Genomic DNA, 25,293 nt, shown 5'->3' with positions numbered 1-25,293 from the left:
TTCGGTGGCGGGTTTGCACTGTGCCATGACCGCTGGTTTGTTTTTACAGCAATGGAGGCACCATTAAGGCCCCAGCTCCCACAAAGTCCCTGTGTGAGGAATGGATGGGGCAGGGGAAGAAATGGGAAAACCTCAACTTCACGTGAGTGTGTGTGTGTGTGTGTGTTTGTGTGTGTGTGTGTGTGTGTGTGTGTGTGTGTGTGTGTGTGTGAGAGAGAGAGAGATAGAGAGAGAGGGAGTCGGTTCTGTATGCATATTTTTGAGTCTTCTGATAAAAGTAATGGCCTACTGTTTGGGGAGGAAGAGAAGAGCACACCCCCTCAAATCCAAACAATGCTATCAGTTGGATATGGGTTAGAACATTTGTATGTGTTTGCTTATCAAGTTTCCTTCATGTAGAAGAAAAAGCTAGGAGGTAGCATCATTTTATACATTCTAGACATTTCTAGAATGTTTAAAGAGGAACTACAGTATGCAGGATTGGCGATTTCATCTCTGGTTTCGGTTTCGTTTTTCGTTTTCGCTCGTTTTATGCTTGCATATTTCTCTGCAGAGCTTCCCCGACAGCTTTAGCGTGTATATTTATACATATATAGGCTGTATATAAATATATAAATTGCAATCGTGGTTCTTCTTGTTCCTTACGCGTCTCAGACTTCCAGATGTAAACAATGAGCGATCGTCTCCTGCAGAAACTGCAAGGTTGCAATAGCGGATAGGGACACTGGGGGCGGGAGGAAATATTACTGTTTTCGATGAAACTGGTCAGTCAAGCAAAACAACGATTTCTGAGCGATTTTATGACTATGAAAAAATTGCATAGGGTCTCTTTAAGCCTTCCTTTATTTATTTCCCCTTGCAGACGGCATGGTCTTGAACAGATCCCCTTTGCTTTCTTTTTTTTTCTCCTATGCTTCGTTTTATCAGTTTGTACAGCTGGCTATCCCCTAACGCAGTCAGTGGTGTTTCTGTTCTCTGTTCAAGGATAGGACAGAGCTGCCATACCCCACCTGGGGCTTGACCCCTGCAAGTTTGGGGAAGGGGGTGGAGTGGTGGTTGGGAGGGCCTTTTTAAAAGCCTCTGATACCATGCAGCTGTACAGCTCAAAAAAAATGCTCTGAATCAATACGGCTTTCGGAGTCCACAATTTCACTTTCTTAGTGTCCTTTCTCTGCATCCAAGTTGCAAAGCATTGGAAAGTTGCATCAGGAAAGAGACTGTATCCCTTTAATCCAAGGAAAAGGACCTTTAACTCTTACTGCTGCAAGCATCTGGAACTTTCTCATACCCCGAAAAAAAGGCGGAATCCTCACAGAGCCATAACGCTACATACAGCACACCCATTCAAACTCTACATAGCACTACATAGCCTGTTCTATAAGTATGGATGGGATTTAATGGTTTAACGACTCATTATTATTTATATGATATATTTATATACAGCAGGGGAGAGAGGTCCTATTGTTGTAGTTTTGTTGGTTCACATGGAACAAAGCAAACGCACACGGATGCTAGACTGCGTCAGCTTGCCAGAAATAGTACTGTACATCACACAGTCTTGGCTATTGTAGAAAGGGACAAAAACAATGTCCAGTGTGAGGAATTCCAACCAAAGTCCAAACACAAGGACTACATACACAGCTGACACACTGGTCACATGTCCAAACACTGACCCTGACCAGAATGATGGCCCTGCCTCACGTACACACACAGTCAGAGAGAAAGGGAAAGGGATGCATGTGTTGGCGTATGCACACAGCTAAATGGCTCTGGTATGCCTAGCTCCTCAAGTGGACAACTAGGAACTTGTGGTGTGACATCATAGAAATGCACTGTTTGTCAGGGAAGGCTAATTGAAGGCAGCTTTGCGGTTTACAAGGGCTGGTTGCCCGCCAATTAGGAGCGATTTGTTCTCGGAAGGTCGGTTTTTTCATCTCCAGAGAGTACTTAGGACCTACTCATCAGCGAGACCTGAAAATGTCTGAAATGGATTTTCTCTCCGACTAGGCTCCCAATTCTCACGTTTTGTTTTGGTTTTTTTTTTTTCAGTCTCATGCTTTCTTGACTCAAGAACAAGATTTATTTAGGAGAGTGGCATAGAATCTCATGACAAGACAGCTTAGTAATAGGCACAGAACGTATTCCTGTGATCATTTAAAGCACAGAATACAATTTGGTTGGCCACAACTATTTGGAATCCCAGAGTAAAAATGTGGACATATCCGAATCCCTGATTTGCATGCAATTTACAGTAGCTCTTTTAATCTAAACCGTAGACTTTTTGACCTTAAGCTTTACAGTGTATTTGTTGTTGCCACTGGAGAGGAAACCTGTGTTGTATACATACATGGTCAGTAAATGATATTCTGTGTTGTAAGCTTCTTTTTTTATATGCCGTCCTTTGTCTCTTTTTGAAACAGCATCACCAGGAAGACCGACCTATTTTTACAACTGGAGGATTTCTTCTGGCGACAACATCTGGCAACGCTTGCATTGCCTTATGGTATTAAAGGCAGTGGTATGTTCCATTTTTCTCTCTCTCTTCTCTGCTGGGCCTTCTGTCAAGCCATAGATGAGAATTATATAATCTAATTTAACCCTGCATGACAGTCTGCTATACTGTAGCAAGCTTAGATGGCCAACCGGTTGATTTTGTATTGGCCTATATTTTCTCTTTTCAGAATCACTCCTGCTGAAGATTTTAGCGGTCACTGCCAATTGCAAAATGCCTGCCAGCATTGAGAAGTAAGAAGCTAATAGTAAAAGTTTAGTGTGTGCCTTTTGGGTTTTTGTTTTTTTATTTTGGTTTTGAATAAACTGCTTTAGTAGTTAGTAGCATTTGCAGTGCACTTTGGTTATCAAAGTCGAATGTTGTCAAAACAATAATTGAGGTAATGTGGCAATACATTACCCAAAAAGGTCCTATTGTAGAAGCTCTGTATGTTTAGAAGGTGGTAGTGTAGTGGCTCTGGAGCTGAGCTAGCAATGCATGCAGTAGCCAAGAAAAGTTGGGGGTGCAGTTCCTGGCTACAACCGAAGTGCCCTTAGGCACTTAACCCTAAATTGTTCCTGGGAGGCTGGCCCTGTTACTAATTGATATCTGTAAGTCGCTTTGGATAAAACATTAGCCATAGTGCGTAAGTAACACAACAAAACAGTCATATCAGATTTCTTTGGCCAAATGAGTTAAGTACAGACAAGGAATTTGATTTTGGCTATTTGTGTCACGCCAGTGGGTTTTGCCCCGTTAAAAGTAATGGCGATCTAAACTCACCTGCCAGTGGGTGTTGGCCTTAAAGCCCACTTCACACCAAAGATTGCCGACACGACGAGACAGAGTTGCAGCGGTGTGAATTAATTGTTGCGCGTAGTTGCAAGCCGTCGCAGAGCATTCAACATGTTTAGTGGCTGTTGCAAGGTTTTAGAATGTTGTGGCTTGCCTTGTCTCGTCGGGAATCTTTGGTCTGAACCCTACTTAAGACTCCCTTGATTTATTGTTGCTAGGTACATTGACAAATAGATGCATTGAATATTTTGTTGCAGCAAGATATGCTAAGCAAGTATTTTCAAAGATATTCTGACTGTTATAATGTTTTTTTCCCCTGCAGTCTGGATTGCAGAACCTGTGCAGTCATAGGGAATGGATATGCTATCAAAAATACCTCCCTTGGAGCTGCCATTAACAAGTACGACGTCGTTATCAGGTACGCTTGAAACTTGACCTTGTTTAGAATTTAAGAAAATGAATTATTATTATTATTATTATGTTATTTTTTTTCAACAGTCAGATTTACCAATTCAGTCATCTGAGTTGAACATTTCAAAGTGATCATTATTTTGAGGTGTACTTCTTCACTCCCTAGTAATCACTGCCTCTCTTAACTCTCCCTCTCAAATGCCAGTGAAATGCCAATGCTTCTTTCCACCATACCCTGTAAAATGTTGGCTTGGCAGACCCTCTTAAAAGGCTGTTTCGCTTCCCCAGCCAAGAAGCTCATGTGCCTATGTTTCACAATGTTATTTACGGCTTTAGAACGGCCACGCAGTTTTTAATTGTTTTTAAGCCTCTTACTGACCCCCCCCCCCCCTTTTTTTTGTTAAAGCACCAATCATTAACTGCCACCTTTCAACCCCCCTCCATCTGCATTTCACCCTCTCTTCCCAGAAGCTAAAGTGGAGTAAAACCTGGTTCATTGGCCTCGCTATTACAAACACCAAAGGGGGTCAGAGCATGGCCGCAGTTTCAAAATAGAGAATGCCATTTCACTCAGCCACATTTTAATCACATTGTTGTAAACAAGGGCATTAGAGCCCATGAAAAATACATTTTCTGCACACACGGTGCAGAGGCCTGCACTGTAGGGAGTAGTGGTGCAGAGGCCTGCACTGTAGAGAGAGTAGTGGTTGCTTCTAAGAAACAAGGCGCCAGGAAATGGAAAGTGCCATGTGTGGTTTCGACACGGATGTAGTGGAGGACGCTTTTAGAGAGGTCGCTAGGCTACTTCAGACATGCTACCGTAAGGACCCTTTAAAGCAGTTCATAAGTTCATGTATGACCAAAAATGACATGACAAAATCATTGTAAGCTTTAGTGGCCATTAGCAAAGATTTGGTCTTGAAAATGGTCTCTGGTGGTTTAGTTTGGACAGTATGTACAGTAGTTCTCAGGAAGACGATGCAGAAGTTCCCGTGATGAAACTAAGCACATAGGTTACTCGGAACATGACTGTTTGAGGAAGATTATGGTCTTGTAATGCTGTGACACACTCAGCACTTTACAGTTTGACAGGATTGCAAAATCCTTATAGATAAAAAAGTATAAGTAAAACATGGTCGCAGAAGTGGGTTTTAACTGACCTCATTGATTCTCTTCCCACTGTTCTCTTTCAGTACGGACGGTCACTGAAAGGGCAACACAACTATGCTGCAATATTGCTCAGTTACAGAACATGCTGACACAAACTATCCCTCTCCCTTTTTCTTCTTTTTTTTTATTTTTTAATTTTTTACTCTCATTGGGGTCATGCAGGCTCAACGACGCCCCAGTACGGGAATATGAGCAAGATGTGGGCAACAAGACCACCCTGCGCCTCTTCTACCCCGAGTCAGCCTTCTACAACCCCAGCCTCCACAACAACCCAGACACGCTCCTGGTGCTGGTACCGTTCAAGCAGCAGGACCTGCGCTGGCTCAAAGAGATCCTGTATGACGAGAAAAGGGTACGGCATGCCTGGACTTGCCCCTCCAGTTCCTTTCACCTGTCTTTTCATCTCTCTTATTTCTCCTGACGCTAAGCTCTGTGCTTAATGCGACCCAGCTAGTAGTTTTTGGCAGACTGTGATCGCAGAGAGAGTCTTGCACTCTTTCTCGCTCTCCCGCTCTCTCCCTCTCTCTCCCTCACTCTCTCTCTCTCCCTCTTTCTCTCTCTAGGGTGTTAATGGCCACAGTGGGTAATAAGCACGTTTGTGTACGCCTGGTCCCCAGCCATTGCCATGGCTAGTCGTTGACATTTAAGACGTTGTAACAGTGGCAGGCACTCGTTAAATCCAATTTTCATACTCCAGGTGTTCTGTGAAAAACAACACCGGTTACTTACGGCATGCCGGTCCCTCCACACACAGTGTTCTCTTTCCAGTTTTATGGTTGGCTATCTGATGAATCAGCTGCGTGGGGAGAAACAGTCGGTGCGGGTTTACATGGGCACATTTTGATCTGATTAGACTTGGATTCATGCCTCAATCGGAATAAAAAATGCTCCTATATAACACCTTGATCGAAATGACACCAGCCGATCTGAATTTCCGTCCAATTGAAAGGAGTGGCATATTCCTTTTTTGAATGATTCATTCTGCAGTCTGATTGAGCATTTATTAACATGGCTGCTCAATCAGTTTGCAGAAATGTGCATGACCATGACTTGTCTTATTTTGTGAAAAGAGTTGGCTTCATAACAATTACACTACCACTGTGATCATTTTCTGAGACAACTGGCAACACCAAAAAGGCAGTTTGTTGCGCTTGCTTCTTCCTTAGCTCGATGCTGTTGTTTCATAACTGGACTGAACAGATGATAGATTTGTAGTTTGAGCACATTTTAAGCCGTGCCCAGAATGAAATGTACACATCACACGGCTATTCTTAATAAACTGTTGCATTGTGCACCATACATTAAAATGGAAGGTATGCATGCTTAGAAGGCTAAATCAATAGAGTAAAGGCCACTGACATCACATGTCATGGTAACAGGTTTTTAGAAAATTGATGGTCTTTTTCCCTCTTTCTCCAACACCTCCCCCTCCCCCTGTCTGTCTGTTAGGTGAGGAAAGGCTTCTGGAAGCCTCCTCCACAGATCTGGTTGGGTAAGACCAGTCAGATCCGTGTGCTGGACCCATACTTTCTGCAACACACCGCCAGCAAACTGCTCCAGATCCCTCTAAATCCAAAGGGCAGAGAGGTGAGCCGCAGCCCCCACCCTCATGATGGATGTCAAAACCCTCGGGCCCATTAAAGGTGGAGTCAGCAATTTTGGCAGAAAAGTTAGCTGTTTTGAAACACACCTGTGAAAATAAATACACCCCTCTCACACACGCATGCTTTCTTGGCCAGTACACATGCGATAGGTTGGATCTTGTTATTACCTGTTAGAATATAGAGCTTTGGAGTTCAGGGTTTGATGGAAATTGAAACAAGCGAAAAATTATATATGATTATATTTGCTGACCACACCTTTAATGCTCAATATTTTTCCCATTTTTGATGAGGGTGTTTGCTTAGTCTGATTGCTATGTTATTCTCTTTCAATAATCATAACATAAGACAAACTTCTGTAGAATAACAGCATAAGTGACTTTTAAGCACATCAAATATATTGCGCGATGTTATGCTATAGGTCATTGCATCTCCAATGCTCCCATGTAAGATCCTGCATTGCCATCCCAGGTCAGGCTTTTATGTGCTCATCTGGTCATCATGGGCCCCTGCTGCCACAGGCCAATGAGAGGATGGTGTGACACGGTCACCTCATCTCCCCCTTTCTCTCTCTGTGTCTCTCCTAGCTTATGTCACCACACTTAATCCTTTTCTCTACGCTCCCCTTCTATCTTTGTGAGAAAGAAACATTCTCTTTATCCCACCCACTCCTCTCTTTCTCTCTCCCTCTGTGTCTCTCGCTTTCTCTCTCGCTTTCTCTCTCTCACACGCTCTGTCAAGACATCTATCTCTCTGACATGGGTGCCATGTTCTTGGCATGCAGCCACTGTGCTTAGGCAATGTCTGCTTAGGCAGCGATGACTGGCCTTCTGCCGGCAGACGAGTCAGGACAGGGGCCTCACAGAGGAGCGTAAACAAACATAGCCGTCTGCTAGTAGTCATTCGGACACACATTCACACACACAATTTCCCCCGTATTGAGATGAACAGTATGTGTACTGACACAGGCTTTGCATTCACACATTTTCATCAAAGGAAACACAGAAATAAAAACGCACACTTCACATGCATGCAGTCACACAAATGCAAACTTAGACCAGTCTAAGTCATGTGCATTCACACATATTCACTAACGCTCACATATGTTTAATAAAAAAGAAAAAAGGATCACCGCACACCATTGGACTACACTTTTAAGATTTTATTACTGAGCAACGCGTTTCGCCATAAGCTTCCTCAGGCTCATGATTTTATGATTTTTATTAATCATAAACCTGCAAGTCACCAGCACCCAACGACCCAACTTAATTGGCTGTGCAAGGGGATTTTGGATTTTTTGAGCTCACATATGTTTGTTCTTTGCATTGAAGAAAGTGCATTGTTTTCTTGGCAGTACATTATTCTCATTACACACCGTAGCTCCCACCCCCTAGCTGCCCTCAGGGCCCCAACTCTTCACATCTTATCAGGGTGTGAAGAGACACTTCCTTCAAGCAGTTTCTCTTCCCCCGGTATGGCGTACACTGAAGAGAAGGGGGGGGGGGGGGGGGAGGAGCTTTTCCTTAGGGCCAAGGCTGAAGCAAGGGCCAGACACAGACATCCTTTTTCTCGCAGGAAACGTGAGCCATGTCACAAAAGATTCAGCCTTGGGTGTGGACCTCCACCGCGGCCCTTCTCTGCGCTAGAACATAAAAACGGAACAAAGATTTTTTTTTTTTTAGTATTTAGGAGTGCCAGTGCTAGAGTGCTGGTTCTTGTTATCGCACAGTTCCTCAAACTGGCATTTTGTTATTGTCAAAATATCGGCACTGGCACTCTCTTTTGCTGTGAAAACATGCCAGATGTGACTGAAATAGTCCCCCATATTTGGGCATTCTCACTCTGGTTTGTAAAGAAATCTCAGTGACAAGACACACAACCCTCTAGTGACCGTGTCCTCCAGCGTTTGGCCTGCACCTGTACAGCTGCCACCTCAGTGATTTTGGTCTTTTGGTTTGAAAAGTTATCATGGGGACTAAAAACACATAATATCCTAATATTCAGGTTCTGTAGTTCCTGTACATCTTATTTGTATGCACCAGAGTCCTTTTGCAAGTATTTTGTGGTCATTTATTTTGATTAGGCATTATCAATGAATTTGCCTGGCATTTTCTCTTATAGTTTCTCCCCCTCCTGTGAGAATCATGTCTCGGCTTGTTTCTGCTCTCCTGCTATCTTGTGGGATAATTCCGTCAGGATTCTTGGGTGTGTGTAAATGCTGAGTGCTGGCTCGACAGCATGAGAGTACCTTGGAAACCAGAGCCAATGAAGTGAATTAAAATGGCAAATGACTTGAAACCTTTTCGTGAGAAAAGCAATACCAGAGGCCTGCGGGCAGCCAAAAAGTGAAGTGTTCGGAAACTTCCCCCCCACCCCCCCGCCCCACCCCTTTTCAGCGGTAGTCGTTGAAGGTCAATTCAGTGGATAGTCTCAAGCTTCCCGCTTTAGCATAGTTTTCTTTTTCCCAGTAGCCACTGAAGTGGAGGTTTAATGCTATTACACACTCAGTTCTGATGCACTTCAGACCCACACAAGAAAATGACCCACACAAGACTACAATAGCAAGGACAATTTTTGCACATAAATGTCAACCAGAGGAAGATGATCAATGTCATCGTATTAACATTTTGTGTGACTTAAGGCCTATTCGGACGGGATTAGTTTTATGGGGGGACGTACAGTAATGCAGGTTTATCATATGACCTCTGTAATATAATGTCCAATTCGGACGGGACTAGACATCTCTGTCATTTTACTTGACATGGGAGGAGTAACTACGTTTACGTTCTGCTGTCACATCTTCGTCGCTGTGCACGTGATACTTTGCGTCAGGTACGTGCGGCATTTTCAGATTTGAAAGACTACAAGTTGGTTAAACTAGCAAACGTTAGCTTTATGTTATGCCATAAGTAGTTTGAAATGGCTAACAATATCAAGCTAATAGGCAAACTAGCTAACGTCCTATTAGGAGCTACACAGCATGTCATGTTTTCATTCAGACTATGGTGGAATTGTTTTCCAATCAGGATGTGACGAAATATTACAGACATCTTTACAGAGGGTCGCGTTCGCACGGGATTAATATTACCTAAGGTAATTTCTCCGGACCGTTTTACGGAAGGTGAAAGTCTCTGTAAATTTCACCGACATACTCCGTTATGTTTACTGACATGGCGCGTCCGGACGGGACTACATTACCTGGTAATTATTACTTTACCTGATGTCACCCCATAAAACTAATCCCGTCCGAATAGGCCTTTAAACTAACCAATAAGAGGCATTGTTGACATAAACAAGGTTGTCAGTTATTCCCATGAAGTCCCATGGCAGCATAGAACCCAAAAGATGAGTCAAGTAACCTTGAAGGTCCTTCTTAATGGTTTAAATCCGTAATTAAAGTTGTAGTCTGTGATTCTCATCCCATAAGTGAATAGCTCCTCACGGTCCCATGGCTGTCCATTCAGTGTTTGCGATCAACACTGTGTTCACACACAGTTGCTCTGACTGAACCATAACATGCCTCAACCAGTCAGCTTTCACAAAAGTGAATCACAGACTGCATCTTAAACTTAATGATATTTTTTCTATTATCTATCTATTAATAATGCACAAAAACAACTTTTTTCTAAGTCATACAGAATAATGGCATATGATTTCATATATTTAATGTCTGAATGTGTATAAAGAAGGCTGGTACTATATGTAATAAGTTATTAGTTAATTGCCACTGATGGTTGTCATCAATACCAACACCCTATTGGTAACATACTGTAGGAAAAAGAGGCTTTAAAACCAAACGCTTTTTGCTCCTAGTGCCTGGGCCAGCTGTGTCATGTGCTTCTCCACCCTCAAACTCCCCGTGCTGTGGTGAAACCATTTTATCGGACACTCAGGCTGTAATCTAGGATCTCGTTCGGAAATGTAACCAGTTGTGCTCATGGCAAAGAACTGCAAATTAGCTAATCTTAACTACAGAGCATAGGCACTTTAATGTCTGTCATCGCCTGCTCCCTTGGGGTTAGAAGTCAGGAATGGACAAAAACTGGAGAACACACAGATACTAATACTGAAGTGTGTAATATAAAATGCTTGGCAAGTTGGTTCATTCTAATATCACCTGGGCTGTTTAATGTAAACATATTAACCTAATAATGACCGTTCTTATCAGTTTATGGTCAGATTTTGTTACCACATATCAAGCTGCTTATCTTTGTTGTGCTGTCTTAATAAAACAAGTCTCCTGTTTAACCCTTTCATGCACGCATTATGAAAAAAAGTGTCTAGATTTTTTTAGTATTGATTTTATTACTCTATATGAGCCCAATATTGAAAATCAGTTGGAATTTTTTAAAAATATGCTTTTATATAGAAGTTATGTTATTGTCCACGTATGTGGACAGTGCGCAACAAAGGGGTAAAAAAGAATAAAATGTAATGACAGAAAATGTGGAAACTATGGCCCTCTACTTCCTCCATACTGTTTACTCCATACCCAGCCCTCTACTACCCTCATACTACCCACCCACCTCTCTACTACCTCCATACTACCCACCCAACCCCTCTACTACCCCCATTATTGCTCACCGACCCTCACCCACCCCTCTACTACCCCCATATTACCCACCTCTACTACCACCACTACCCAACCACCCCTCTACTACATCCCTACTACCCACCCCTCTACTACTAACCCACCCACCCCTCTAGTACTCTCATACCCACCCCTCTACTACCCACCCACCCCTCTACTACCCCCATATTACCATACCACCTTGGCATTACCACATGTAATTAGGTCATTATTTATAAATATGTTTACCAAATGTTTGTTTCTTTGTAATTTAAAGCAATTAAAATCATATTTGAAAAAAAAGACAAAAAAAAAGTCCTAGTTACAAAATCTAATTTTTGGCCATTTAACTCCTCTGTTGCGCAACGTCCACATACGTGGACAGTTGCTTTTTAGGGTCTACAAACTCTATTTTACATCCGATTTAATTTCTGAAAACATAGAGTTGTTCAACACACTCTCCTGTACAGCATAATATTTTTTTTTACATGATTTTGCCTTCTTGAGTACTAGCTTTTTACAGATATGCCTGGAGCATTCAGCATATGGCCATTACTGTCACTCATGTTGAATTGATGATGTCATCAAGCAGTCAATATTCCAAATATAAGATGATACATATTGTTAATAAATTGCCAAGGACCTACTAAAACTGCCCTGAAGTGGATTGGTGTATATCAACATGATAAATAAGTAGAAAACAGAGTTAAAGTTACTGTCCACGCATGTAACTACCCACTGGCTATAGCTTAAAATCAGTGACTCCACGTCTCGTACTGATGTCCAATATCCATTTATTTTGTCGTTGGAACACCGTGAAAACTAGGACAAACAAACGGACAAACATACAAAACAATTTTACGCATAACATCACAAAATCAATACATACTTAATCCTTAAAAGTATACATATACATAAAACAGTTCATTACCGTGTGCGCCTGATAACCAGCAGTAGAATTCGACACTTGAAATTCGCATTCATGCGGTCTCATACTTAGTCCATTGTTTAGTCCATGGCGAACGCTAATGCGTCCGGGTCAAATAAGCAAAGGTCACACAAAACACACCTTCCCAATTAAGAACATTACACATTATGAATTCATTCTTCCTTATCAAAATACATACATGATACATACATAATACAACAACCCAACTCTTACATACAATATATAATGAATTTGTTTAAAATATTTTATTGTTTCCCCATGCTCCTAATTGATCAGCATCAGCGTCAGCTACACTCCCACCAAATTACCTTGATTCAATGGAACACAAACATTAATTGCATATCAATGGTAATTTCCAGGCAAGGGCTCATAGCATGGGACATTGGGACTACAAGATTCACTAAACCAATAATGCATGTTCCCTATGCTCCTTGATTAAAACTGACATGACATTACTATGCAACTACGAATGTCAGTAATTTAATAGTTTTATTGATAAGGCATGTATGTAGAATGAAACACTCGCTCAGTCTATAAAAAGGGGATCTTAACTTTTAGCCACAAGAACCACCAGCTTTTGAATAGGGCGTTCAATGTTTGAGGGCTTGGTGAGGCGCTCGCCCTTTTTCCCCAACATTCGTTCCCCAATCTGTACTGTAGCCTTTCGCACCAGTCCATCATCATCTTTGCTGACTTCAAGCACTCTGGCCAACTTCCATTCATTCCGAGGGACTTCATCCTTTACAATCACAACATCACCGACTTGGATGTTCCGTCTTGGAGTATGCCATTGTTGCCTTAGAGAGATATTGCCGAGATATTCTTTCCTCCACCTACTCCAGAATTGTTCACACAAATATTGCACTTGCCTCCATCGTTTCCGTGTGTAAAGGTCCTCCTTAACAAATGCACCTGGTGGGGGCAGGGGAACTGAGGATTTCATGGTGAGCAAGTGGTTAGGGGTTAGTGGTTCTAAACTTTTGGGATCACTGATGGCGTCTACAGTGAGAGGGCGGTTATTGACTATGGACATAGCTTCATAGAAAAATGTACGCAAGGAAACATCATTTAGTCTCCCGGCACATTGTGCCAAAACTGAAGTCATCACACCTCTCACTGTTCTAATCTGACGCTCCCAAATGCCCCCCGCATGGCTTGAACCAGGTGCATTGAAATGAAAATCACACTGCTTAGTTGTCAGATATGCAGCCACTCTCTCTTTACTGACACCTTTCATAGCTCTCTCCAGTTCATTTCTTGCTCCCACAAAGTTGGATCCTTGGTCTGATCTAATACGTCTGACTGCTCCACGGATGGCTATAAAACACCGCAATGCATTAATGAAGGCATCAGTTGTCATGTCTTCCAACATCTCAATGTGAACAGCTCTGGAACAAAGACATGTGAAAAGGAGGCCGTACCGTTTATACACCTTGCGACCTTGCTTGGTATGGAAAGGGCCAAAGCAGTCCATGCCACAATAAGTAAATGGCGGGGATGGATCGGTACGGTCAACAGGGAGGTCTGCCATTCGTTGCTCTTCTAGTGGTGCACGAGCTCTCCTACAGGGGACACACTGTCTGATATACTGGGCTACTGCCTTGCTGCCACCAATTATCCAGTAACCATTAGCTCTTAATTCATTAAGGGTCTGCCCTCTACCTTGATGTTGAATTATTTCATGATGGTGTGCAAGAATTAGTTGAGTAACAACACTATCTTTAGGAAGGATTGCAGGGTGTCTCACTTCAAGCGGAGCAGATGCTCTTCTCAGTCGTCCTCCCACCCTCAATATCCCATCTTGCAGGAAAGGGTCAAGCTGGTGCAGTTGGTGGTTGCGAAGCAGCTTTCCAGACTTGTGGGTCAATACATCCAATTCTTCCTTGAAGGCATAGTTTTGTGCAATCTGGATAAGTGTGTATGAAGCTTTCCTTCTTTCCTCCACACTGAGAGGTTCTGATGTCTTAATTCTCCTTGCTAGTCGTTGAATCCGGGCAATTACATTCACAACCGTGGACCATTTCGAGAACCGTGACAGTTGCTTTTGAAAATCCACCTGCGTTGTGGCCTCCGTTAACAATGTGTGAACCACCTTGACCTCAGGATCTCCCACCACTAGCTCTGATGTTTCTTGGTTGGCGACTATTTCTCTTTCCCAGAGGAATTGGGGTCCAGTAAGCCAAGTCGAATTGATAAGCTCCTCTACCTTCAAGCCCCGTGAAGCATGGTCCGCAGGGTTCTCCTCTGTCTTGATGTAATGCCACTGTCTTGGATCTGTAGATTCACGAATTCTCTGGACACGATTAGCAACAAAGACATGAAATCTTCTGGCTTCATTGTTAATGTAGCCAAGAACTACTTGCGAATCTGTCCAAAAGTATTCCCTGTCAACTTCCACTTCCAATTCTTGATGCAGCATATTGCTTACAGCAGCAGAGACCACAGCTGCAGTTAGCTCCAGCCTTGGTATAGTGACAACCTTTGTGGGTGCAACTCTTGCCTTCCCCATGATCAAAGCACAGTGGATCTTATCCTCACTCACCAATCTGATGTATGAACACTGGCCATATCCATGACTGCTAGCATCGGAAAAATGATGCAGTTCTGTTAGCAAAATTTTCCCAAAATTTTGAGGCATAAAGCATCTTGGGATCTGTATCCGTTCAAGGTCTAGTAAGTCCTTCAGCCAGCTCTCCCACCTTGGCCTCAACTCACTGGGTAGTGGCTCATCCCAACTGATGCCTTTTTGGCACATTTCTTGCAGCACCCTCTTTCCTAATAACACAAATGGGGCCAGAAATCCCAGTGGATCGTAAATAGAGGCCACGATTGAGAGAATACCGCGTCGTGTGGACGGTTTATCAGTGAGCGAAACTTTGAAGGAGAAGTAGTCATGCTCTACATTCCAGCTCACTCCCAAAACACTTTGCACTGGAAGGCTGTCTTGATTCAGATCAACATTCTTAACTTCAGCAGCACGGTCCGCCACACAGATGGACTCCAGCACCTCTCTATTGTTTGAAATGAATTTATGAAGACGTAGCTTTCCCTTGGCACACACAGCTTGAGCTTCTTTCATCAGCTTAATTGCCACGTCAGTAGATTCCACACTTATTAACCCATCGTCCACATAAAAATGATTTCTGATGAATTTGGCAGCCAAGGGAAACGTTCCTTCATTTAAACTGGCAAGGTGCTTCATGGCGTAATTGGCACAGCCTGGAGATGAGGATGCACCGAAAAGGTGCACTCTCATGCGATATTCACTAGCCTCTATGCCCGTATCTCCATTTTCCCACCACATGAAACGCAGATAGTCTCGGTCTTCTTTGGTGACATGAAATCTGTGGAACATTTTTTCAACATCACACATGATGGCAATTGGATGTTTGCGAAATCTGCAGAGTACCCCAGTCAGCCCGTTGGTAAGATCTGGCCCAGTCAAAAGATGGTCGTTCAAGGCTGTACCTTCATATTTAGCAGAGCAATCAAAAACTACCCTGATCTTTCCTGGCTTCTTCGGGTGGTAGACCCCTTGGTGTGGAATATACCACGTACGTCCCGCTTCTGGTTGCAACTCTGCTCTTTCTGCATCATTATCCTTGAAAACACCTTCCATGAATTTCACATAGTCATGTTTGAACTTAACGTCTCTATCCAATTTCCTCTTGAGATGCTTTAGACGGACTTGTGCAAGTTTTTTATTGTCTGGGAGAAAGGGTCTTGCTTTAAAGGGAAGGGGCATCTCTAGGTGGCCGCAATCATTTTGATGAATACCTCCCTTTAGAATCTCCAGGAACTGGATATCCTCCTGAGAGATGCTCCTTTCACCTGGTCTGGTATCTGCAAAGTCCATCTCTAGCATTTTAATGGCAGCAGATGGCGTCATAGAAGGGAGTTCTCTGACTGACACTCTGTGGCACAGACCTGTTACATCCTTAGAGTTCACACCTTGTGATGTACTCCCTACAATACTCCAGCCCAGATCAGTTCTAATTGCATAAGGCTCGTAGTCGCCACCGGTGATGACTTGCCGAGGCGCCAGTGCTCTGGAGCAATCATAACCAATTAAGAGCCCAACACCACAGTCCATCAACATGGGCATTTCATCAGCTATGGCTGCAAGATGTGTCCATTTTCTAGCTGTTTCACAGGTGGGGATATGTGCACGTTCAAGAGGAATAAAGTCCTTTGAATAAGCAGGGGGCAAATGAATAGAGTCATTTGAGGAGAATCCTCTAACTTTGAGTCCTTCAACTCTTTGGCTCGACACAATCGCTTCCTTTCCCATCATGGTGGAGAGTTTTAATTTGACAGGCTCCATTACTGCATGCAACACTTCACATATTTCCTGATCGACAAATGTATGGCTGCTTTGTGTATCTAATAAGGCATACACCAAGATTTCAGACTCTGTATTATGTGATGAGAGCCAGACTGGAACAATCATAGAGGTACTACCCCCTCCTCCCCCATTCACACAGCATGATGTGGAAGCGCCTTCACCTTGTGAGACTCGTTGTAAAGCTAGCCTGTCTGCTACGGGACGTTCTTCATGCAAAAGGGTTGGGTGACGTCTCTTGCATAATGCACAAGTGGCTCGGTTTCTGCAGTCCTTGGAAGTATGTCCCCTCCTCAAGCATGCAAAACACAGTTTATGGTCAAAGACAAACTTTTTCCTTTCATCTGTAGATCTTTCTATCAATTTTTGACATTTATGTATGGAGTGGCTTTCTCCACAACACACACATTTGACGAAACTAGGATCATTTGTCTGTGAGGTCTTACATTCCCTCAAATCTCCAAAGTCATTGGCATCATTTGAGTCAACCGTAGCACATGCTGCGTCTGAAGCCTTAACATTGGTGACGAATGTGTTTGCACGTGACTGTTTGGTTTCTCTTGACAGCCTTTCATCAGATGTCTTTAAAGCGTACAGTGATGATACTGGGTTGCATGCTATGCGTGCCTCCCTTGAGATGAAGGATGCAAACTCGCTGAAGTCAGGATATTCCTTGGCTTGGTCCAAGTGCTCTGTCACACGGCGGTTCCATCTACTCGTCACCCAGTCAGGGAGTTTGGCCAGCATCCTTTGGTTTTCCTCACAATCATTTAGCACTTGAAGACCCTTAACATGAGGCATAGCATCCCTGCATGACTGCAAGAAGTCACTAAATTCTCTTAACTTAATATACTCCTTTGCACCAATTTTTGTCCATCTATTAAGCCTTTCTCTGAAGGCGCGCTGCGTCACAAAGGAGTGACCATATCTTTCATTTAACTTATCCCAAGCTTGTTGATAGGCCTGATCATCTTTCCTGTAAAAACTGCCTTCCAGAGCCGATTTTGCATCGCCAGTAATATATTTCTGTAAATAGAACAGTCTATCCGCTGGGTCCGAGCACCGTCTTTCTATAAGAGCCTTGAAGCTTGTACTCCATTCAATAAACTTAAGAGGGTCCCCAGAAAATACGGAGGGTTCAGGAACAGGAAGACGTGTTAAAGACATTGACTCTTTGAGTGCTTGTAATAAAGAGGTTTCATTTTTTGTGACTTGCTCTTGCAGACTTGACATCGTATTGGCAAGCCGACTAGGTTCAGCTGTATCACTGTGTGTTTGACGACCTTGCACACTTTTAACCTTTGGCTCTTGCTGACAAGATTTATTATTGACAGGCAGACTGGAATCAATTACTTCACTACATGCTTGACTATATTGCACACTTTTAGCCTTTGACTCTTCTTCTGTATATACTTTTAGCTTGGCTTCCATAATCTCGATGTCTCTACGATTTTCAAGCTTTTTCAGTTGTTGCCGCTGTATCTCAATTTCTTCATCCATTCCAGCTTCCGCTTTCCTTGCCGCCAATTCTGCAGCAATCTCTGCCCTTCTAATGGAAATGCTTTCTGGCTCTGATAAAGGGTTGGAGTGATGACTAACAACTGTGGCTCTAGAAACTGTAGATCCAAATATGGACCTAGCATATTTGTTATCAAGCAGCATGCGTAATCTTGCCTTCTCTGCCTCAGGTTCAAAATCAATGTCATCTTCTGCTAAACGAACATTCATTAATTTAAATAGGTCTGCAGTCACCGCAACACATGCATCAATTTTCCTCCTGATATCTTGGTTTGGTGGTGCCTGGTCTCGCACATCGTTATATAAATCCTTCAATGCAGATTCTTGCTTCTCAACAATATCCATCATATTACACAGATCACTCTCTGAGCATTGTTGTTTTAAATTTGAACGAACATTTCGGACTTCCATTTTCCATTTTTCATATGCAGACGTAAATTTTCTCTCCCTTTGACAATGTTCCTGCTCTTTCAATTCTTGCATCTTTGGTGTCAGACGTTTCTCACGGACTGATTTCCTGGTTTCATCATTTGTCTTAGCTAAAGCTAAATTGAGCTCCTTTTGCCTTGCTTCAGATTTTGCTGTGCATGATGTGCAAGATACATGGCGATCCCTCACAACACCATCTACATTCTCACTTTCTGGTACAATCTCAGGGTTAATTATTATGTCTTCAACTAATGGGGAATCCTGTTGCCCTACTAGTTCACCATCCTGAGACGTTGATTCACCTTGTACTGACATTTTACTACTTTAAAATTTAAATTGACTGGACTTCTCATACAATTGTAACAGACACTTAAATGTAAACTAAACGTGCAGTAAAACAGTAAATGTCAACAAAGTACTCTTAGATTGAATAATATTGAACCAATACCTCCACATTCAACCATAGCAGGCTACTGGAATGACAACATAATTTGTACCAACATTAAACAAAGAAAACGTATTCATTCACAATGTAACAATCTTCACAGCAATCAAGAAGCAGTTGCAATAAGAGCATTGACATTTAAGTTCTTATTTTCAGTTCGTATCACTTTTTAAGACGCCATAAATCTTTTTTATCAAAGTTGCATTTTTGTAAGACACAGACCTGGAAATCCACGGCACCGCCTGTTGTTAGTAGAGGAGACTCCCACCGCCGCTGGAGCACAGCGGCGCGCTGAACTTTAGAGTCCGATGTAAACGCAGACGATGAAGCTTGTAGTGTACCACGAATGAACACAGTCCGTAATCCACGAGAGCAGGGTGTAACGAGTGCGATAGTCTGTAGTTCACCACGAGGAGCAGCCAAGTCTTTTACGAAGGTCCAGGAGCAGCGCAGCAAGGGGGCACGTTGAGCTTGGTGGGCTTCGTCACAGAAGCGGAGCAGGGCAGGCCTCGCGGTAGGAAGGAGGTAGCCTAGGACGTTTCCGACGGCCTAGCTTTCCACATTCAGGCACGTTTTCACTGTAACTACCCACTGGCTATAGCTTAAAATCAGTGACTCCACGTCTCGTACTGATGTCCAATATCCATTTATTTTGTCGTTGGAACACCGTGAAAACTAGGACAAACAAACGGACAAACATACAAAACAATTTTACGCATAACATCACAAAATCAATACATACTTAACCCTTTCATGCGCAACGTCCACATGCGTGGACAGTAACTTTAACTCTGTTTTCTACTTATTTATCATGTTGATATACACCAATCCACTTCAGGGCAGTTTTAGTAGGTCCTTGGCAATATATTAACAATATGTATCATCTTATATTTGGAACATTGACTGCTTGATGACATCATCAATTCAACATGAGTGACAGTAATGGCCATATGCTGAATGCTCCAGGCATATCTGTAAAAAGCTAGTACTCAAGAAGGCAAAATCATGTAAAAAAAAATATTATGCTGTACAGGAGAGTGTGTTGAACAATTCTATGTTTTCAGAAATTAAATCGGATGTAAAATGGAGTTTGTAGACCCTAAAAAGCAACTGTCCACGTATGTGGACGTTGCGCAACAGAGGAGTTAAATGGCCAAAAATTAGATTTTGTAACTAGGACTTTTTTTTTTTTTTTTTTTCAAATATGATTTTAATTGCTTTAAATTACAAAGAAACAAACATTTGGTAAACATATTTATAAATAATGACCTAATTACATGTGGTAATGCCAAGGTGGTATGGTAATATGGGGGTAGTAGAGGGGTGGGTATGAGAGTACTAGAGGGGTGGGTGGATTAGTAGTAGAGGGGTGGGTAGTAGGGATGTAGTAGAGGGGTGGTTGGGTAGTGGTGGTAGTAGAGGTGGGTAATATGGGGGTAGTAGAGGGGTGGGTGAGGGTCGGTGAGCAATAATGGGGGTAGTAGAGGGGTTGGGCGGGTAGTATGGAGGTAGTAGAGAGGTGGGTGGGTAGTATGGGGGTAGTAGAGGGCTGGGTGGGTAGTATGGAGGAAGTAGAGGGCCATAGTTTCCACATTTTCTGTCATTACATTTTATTCTTTTTTACCCCTTTGTTGCGCACTGTCCACATACGTGGACAATAACGTAACTTCTATATAAAAGCATATTTTTAAAAAATTCCAACTGATTTTCAATATTGGGCTCATATAGAGTAATAAAATCAATACTAAAAAAATCTAGACACTTTTTTTCATAATGCGTGCATGAAAGGGTTAATCCTTAAAAGTATACATATACATAAAACAGTTCATTACCGTGTGCGCCTGATAACCAGCAGTAGAATTCGACACTTGAAATTCGCATTCATGCGGTCTCATACTTAGTCCATTGTTTAGTCCATGGCGAACGCTAATGCGTCCGGGTCAAATAAGCAAAGGTCACACAAAACACACCTTCCCAATTAAGAACATTACACATTATGAATTCATTCTTCCTTATCAAAATACATACATGATACATACATAATACAACAACCCAACTCTTACATACAATATATAATGAATTTGTTTAAAATATTTTATTGTTTCCCCATGCTCCTAATTGATCAGCATCAGCGTCAGCTACAACGCATGTGGACGTTGCGCATGAAGTCTTCATACTAATAAAAGCAAGTTAAAGGAATCAGTCACTGCCCTAATAAACTAATAAATCCCTTGATTTAGATTTATATTTTGCAAGTGCATGTATCCTCTGTACAGGATTTCCAAGGCATCTAATTCAGTCATAATATGGTGTTGCTGTGTCCTGAACCTCAGCAAGGAGGCCTCCGCGGCGTATGCAGAGCTTTTGTGAAATGGAGGTTCGACCCTTCGGGTGATTCAGATATGTTGCTGACATGCTTACATTATGCGGTCATGTGAATGACGCCAATGCACACTAACAGAGTCTCTCTGTGGTTAAACAGGTTGAACGTGGTTGAACATGCACATGCACATTCATGGTTGAACATGTTGCATGTTCCTCACTTAGAATATGCAGACTTTAGTTACACCTAGGTCTGAAAGCAGCTTTAAGTGAAACACTACTGTTAGTTGGTTTTGAGGCTATCAGATTTTGGTCTACATATAAAAACTGTTATTAAAAGCTCTCTAGAAACCTTGTGACAGGAAGATCAACCATGACCGCAAGTTCTGGCACATTTGATTTGAATGATGTTCCTTCTTTATGTGGGAAGTATGTGAGTTTGGACAATAATCCATAATCTGCTTGGGGAAGTTGGACTCAGGAAAGGCTCTGCACAGACAGACAGACAGACAGACTCTGATGCAGTGCTGCTGTGTGTGTCATGCAGGCAGTGTGCAAGGTCTAACCTGTTAAAACAGACAGGTGAAATAGCTGCTATCCACTCGCCACTAGGCCTGTGTATTGGCAAGAATCTGATGGAATGATTCATGAGTTACGATTCAATATATTGCTATGCATTTCAGTAATGTGGAAATTCGATAATATCGGTATATTCTGCCTTCTAAGATACCTTAATTTTGTCAAATTTTGAAGGCAGCATATTTTGAAGGCACCATCTTTACTTACTAGCCCGTCCGAAATGAAGTTCAAAACTGGCATCTTGATGCCTGCTATGAAGACTCCATAGAGACTCATATGGAGTCAGAGAGTTTTAAGTCAAGAAAACATCACACCAGAAGTAAGTGTAACACTCAAAATAATAATAATATTGATTTAAACATGGTTCTGTCTCATAAGTGATATGAAGTGTTCACTACTGTAAAATTAAGAAATGTCCCGCCCTTTTTATAATTGCCTTGATTGGACAGAATGCCTGAAATGTTCCTAGGCTGCGTGAAACTGACAATGAATGAGCATCGTGTTACGCTCTGAAAGTTTAACCAGGTTCAACACTCATCTTCCTCGTCACTGGTGTAACACAATCAGCATCAACCCTTCCATTAGTGAACTGTAGTAAACTATAGAAAACCTACTGACTAGTGTAATCATCACCCAGCAGCTCAGCTAAATTCCTTGTTAGAACAGCTTTCAAAAACGTCAGGTTAAAAACAAAAAGTGTTGACTGACCAATCAAGAATGAAGAGAGAAAAGGAGATCAGAGTTCATGAACAGTTAAATAGACATTGTTAATGTATTTTAATTATTTATCTCTGCTTATCCTGTCTTGAAAGCCAAGCAAGCAGACATTCTAAACACAAAGAGAAGCATTGGGTTTCCAACACAAACACACACACACACACACACACACACACACACACACACACACACACACAGTGCAACCTTTTGAAAGATAATTTCCTGTCTGCGTCTCAGTGTGTGAGATTTCCATTTAAATGATGAGACCTGAGTCTTACTTCATATCGAAGTCTAATTTAGGGTTCAGACCAAAGATTTGCGACGAGACGAACCGCAACGTTCTAAAACCTTGCAACTACGACTGAACGTGTTGCTCTGCGATGGCCTGCAACTACAGGTAGTTGCAACATTTAACTCATTAACTGCCATTGACGTCTTTAAACGTCAATTTAGACACATACGTTGACTGCCATTGACGTCTATAGACGTCAATTGCCGTTTTCAATGGGGAGGGCTCCTGGGTGGGCTTGGGAACGATCTGGCAGAGTTTCAGGCTTGTAAACAGACTGCACTAGCGATCCAAACCTCTAGATGGCAACAGTGCCATTTGGATCATTAGTATCTGCCTAGAGTGCACGAGTCATGCAGAGACAACTAGCAAACACACTGAAGATCGACCACAGTGGATCTAGTTTGCACGCGATGCAGGGAATAAATATGCTTACTTCTTACATCAAGGATGGAAAACACGTGAACGGTATGATCCATTTACATTGGATATTGCGATATAGACTAACAACAACCTTGCTAGTGCTAGCTTGCTAAGTCTAGCATCCTGTTCAGAGTCTTTAGCGACCATCAGAGTCCCTAGCAACCTTGACGAGACTGACGAGATAACAGTGCAATCGTGGTTGACATACTACTGAAACGCTAACGTTAAAAAGTTGATTTTCACAAAAAGATCGTTTTCTCCATGTTTTGGTCAAAAACAGGTGTTTTTAGCAAAACTAACCCATGTTCTACTGACGATTACTAAAGAACGGAAAACGATAGAAACAAGCCGTTTTTTCCTGGTGAAAGAAGAGAGTCTAATCTTTCATTTGGTACCTTCGGTGTTTACATAGTCATAAAGCTCACCGTTCGGTGGATCTTGGAAAAACAGTCAAAATGCTGTAAAACGTCTGGCAGTATGGAGCGCTCTGCACTGAAAATCGCTGGCAGCCAATGAGTTAATCACTCGGTCTTGTCGTGTCAGAAATCCTTGGTCTGAATTGGGCTTAACACTTAGATCTCAACCTCAAAAAACAACCAGTGCCTGTTTGCATCTTCATACATATCACCTTTGTGTGAATTAATTACGTTTTCAGTCGTCTGATAAACATAACACTGTTTTTGTGTGTTGTTTCCCTCTTTGAATTTTGTTCTCCCAGATCAGGTGTCATAGAGGTAGTTTTTCATTCTAATATTGTTCAAGGCCGAAATAAAAGATAAGGATATTGATGATCACATTTCTTGCACACACTTGTATACCTGGGACAGATTGCAATATTATTTCTCTAATAATATTTAATATTTTTTTGGCCTAACAGGAAGGATGCACATTTTTCTGTCAGAAAGTTAGCACTTAGCAATGATGACCATGAAGGAAGCAGTCAAAGGTCTAAAAGCTCTGTGTCACGCTGGTCCACTCATCGAGTGACTGAGCAACATGGCCTGTTGACTGAGTTTGTGTCGCTCACATAATAATGTTGCACATTTCCTGCTACACATCACGTGAAGTGGGCTACCGAAACTGTTTGCGACGGAAGGTACTGGGTAGGGGATTTAAAAGAGAAGCGAGGGGGAGCACTGATCACAAAAAAGATAAAAGCACAAACAAGGTCAGGCACACACAGCCTACACACAAACAACAAGTAACAGGTTCATTCATACCAGTTGAAAAGTGGGTGAAAGGTTTAACACAATAACCTACCTGCATAGTAATTTAAGTAAATGCCAGATGACTTCTAAACACAGTGTGTAAATGACTAATATCATCTTATATCAAAACATCTTATATCTACGAAAGGTGGTGGTTAGAAACTGTGTACCTTTTTGTAACATATGGATGTTTGGCGAAATGTATAGTTTATATATAATCGTTGATTATCTTATTATCAAGATGGTGTGTGAATTATTTATTAAATTCATGGGCTGCACTGTCCCCACCATTTGGGGCTCCCCCCCATTTCTGTGAGTGAATGCAGTTTGTGGATCTGATCAAAGGTATGAACACGTGTGAGAACTTGGAATGACTGGACCAGGTGGCAAGAGTTACTTGGGTTGTGTGTGCGTGTGTGGGAGTGTACCCATGTACAGGAACAGCGTGGGTGCGTGGGTATATATGACTCTGCATGTGAGTGTGTGCTTATGGTGAAATCTCTCAAGGTTCTCAGTGTGTCATCTGCGTAGTTTTTCCAGAATCCCCCACCCGACCCCACCCCCCCATCCTTCCATCCCTCCAGTGGTCATGTGGAAACTTCTCACCATTCCCTTCCCTCTGCCTCCTCCATTAGCTAATCATTCACAGGATAGGTGGAGTAGCCCAGTCAGTGTCTAGTGTCACCCTTTTTCTCTCTCAGAATCACCATTAGTCAGACCCACACAGCAATGCTGCTGCCCCCTACAGTTTAAAAATGATATTGCTCATCTTTCCACTGTCTTCTGTTGTTTGTCCCCCAGAAACCCGTCCATCCAACCACTGGGATCTTAGCTGTGTTCATCGCTCTGAACTACTGTGACGTTGTGCACATAGCAGGCTTTGGATACCCCGAGGCCAAGAACCAGAGGCAGCCGATTCACTACTTTGGTTCCAATACTATGAAATCTATGAAAGTAGGCATCTCCACTCTTATAAATCTCAACTTATATAAATATCTTGCTGTTTTACTATACTGAATGAACGTTGTTGTTTG

At 42.3% G+C, this 25,293-nt stretch overlaps 1 protein-coding gene across 3 annotated transcripts in view; it reads left to right on the top strand.

Moving 5' to 3' along the window:
* The window catches only part of st3gal4 (ST3 beta-galactoside alpha-2,3-sialyltransferase 4), a 49,793-nt gene that overhangs the window by 21,542 nt on the left and 2,958 nt on the right, over positions 1 to 25,293 (top strand). For 2 of the 3 annotated variants that reach the window (XR_009941100.1, XM_062551688.1), the window contains exons 4-10: positions 50 to 142; positions 2,421 to 2,518; positions 2,682 to 2,745; positions 3,609 to 3,704; positions 5,030 to 5,219; positions 6,317 to 6,454; positions 25,061 to 25,213. Coding sequence is in view for 2 of the 3 variants with exons in the window: in XM_062551688.1 (XP_062407672.1) it covers positions 50 to 142; positions 2,421 to 2,518; positions 2,682 to 2,745; positions 3,609 to 3,704; positions 5,030 to 5,219; positions 6,317 to 6,454; positions 25,061 to 25,213 (832 nt within the window). In the remaining variant the exon portion in view is untranslated. Of the gene's footprint in view, positions 1 to 49; positions 143 to 2,420; positions 2,519 to 2,681; positions 2,746 to 3,608; positions 3,705 to 5,029; positions 5,220 to 6,316; positions 6,511 to 25,060; positions 25,214 to 25,293 lie in introns of those variants that run through there. The other variant, XM_062551690.1, reaches the window with a different exon arrangement.

This window comes from Sardina pilchardus, chromosome 13, assembly GCF_963854185.1.
Source record: "Sardina pilchardus chromosome 13, fSarPil1.1, whole genome shotgun sequence".
NCBI lineage: Eukaryota > Metazoa > Chordata > Actinopteri > Clupeiformes > Clupeidae > Sardina > Sardina pilchardus.
The sequence above is the reverse complement of the archived record's forward strand: the minus strand, read 5'-3'. Positions and strand labels throughout refer to the sequence as shown.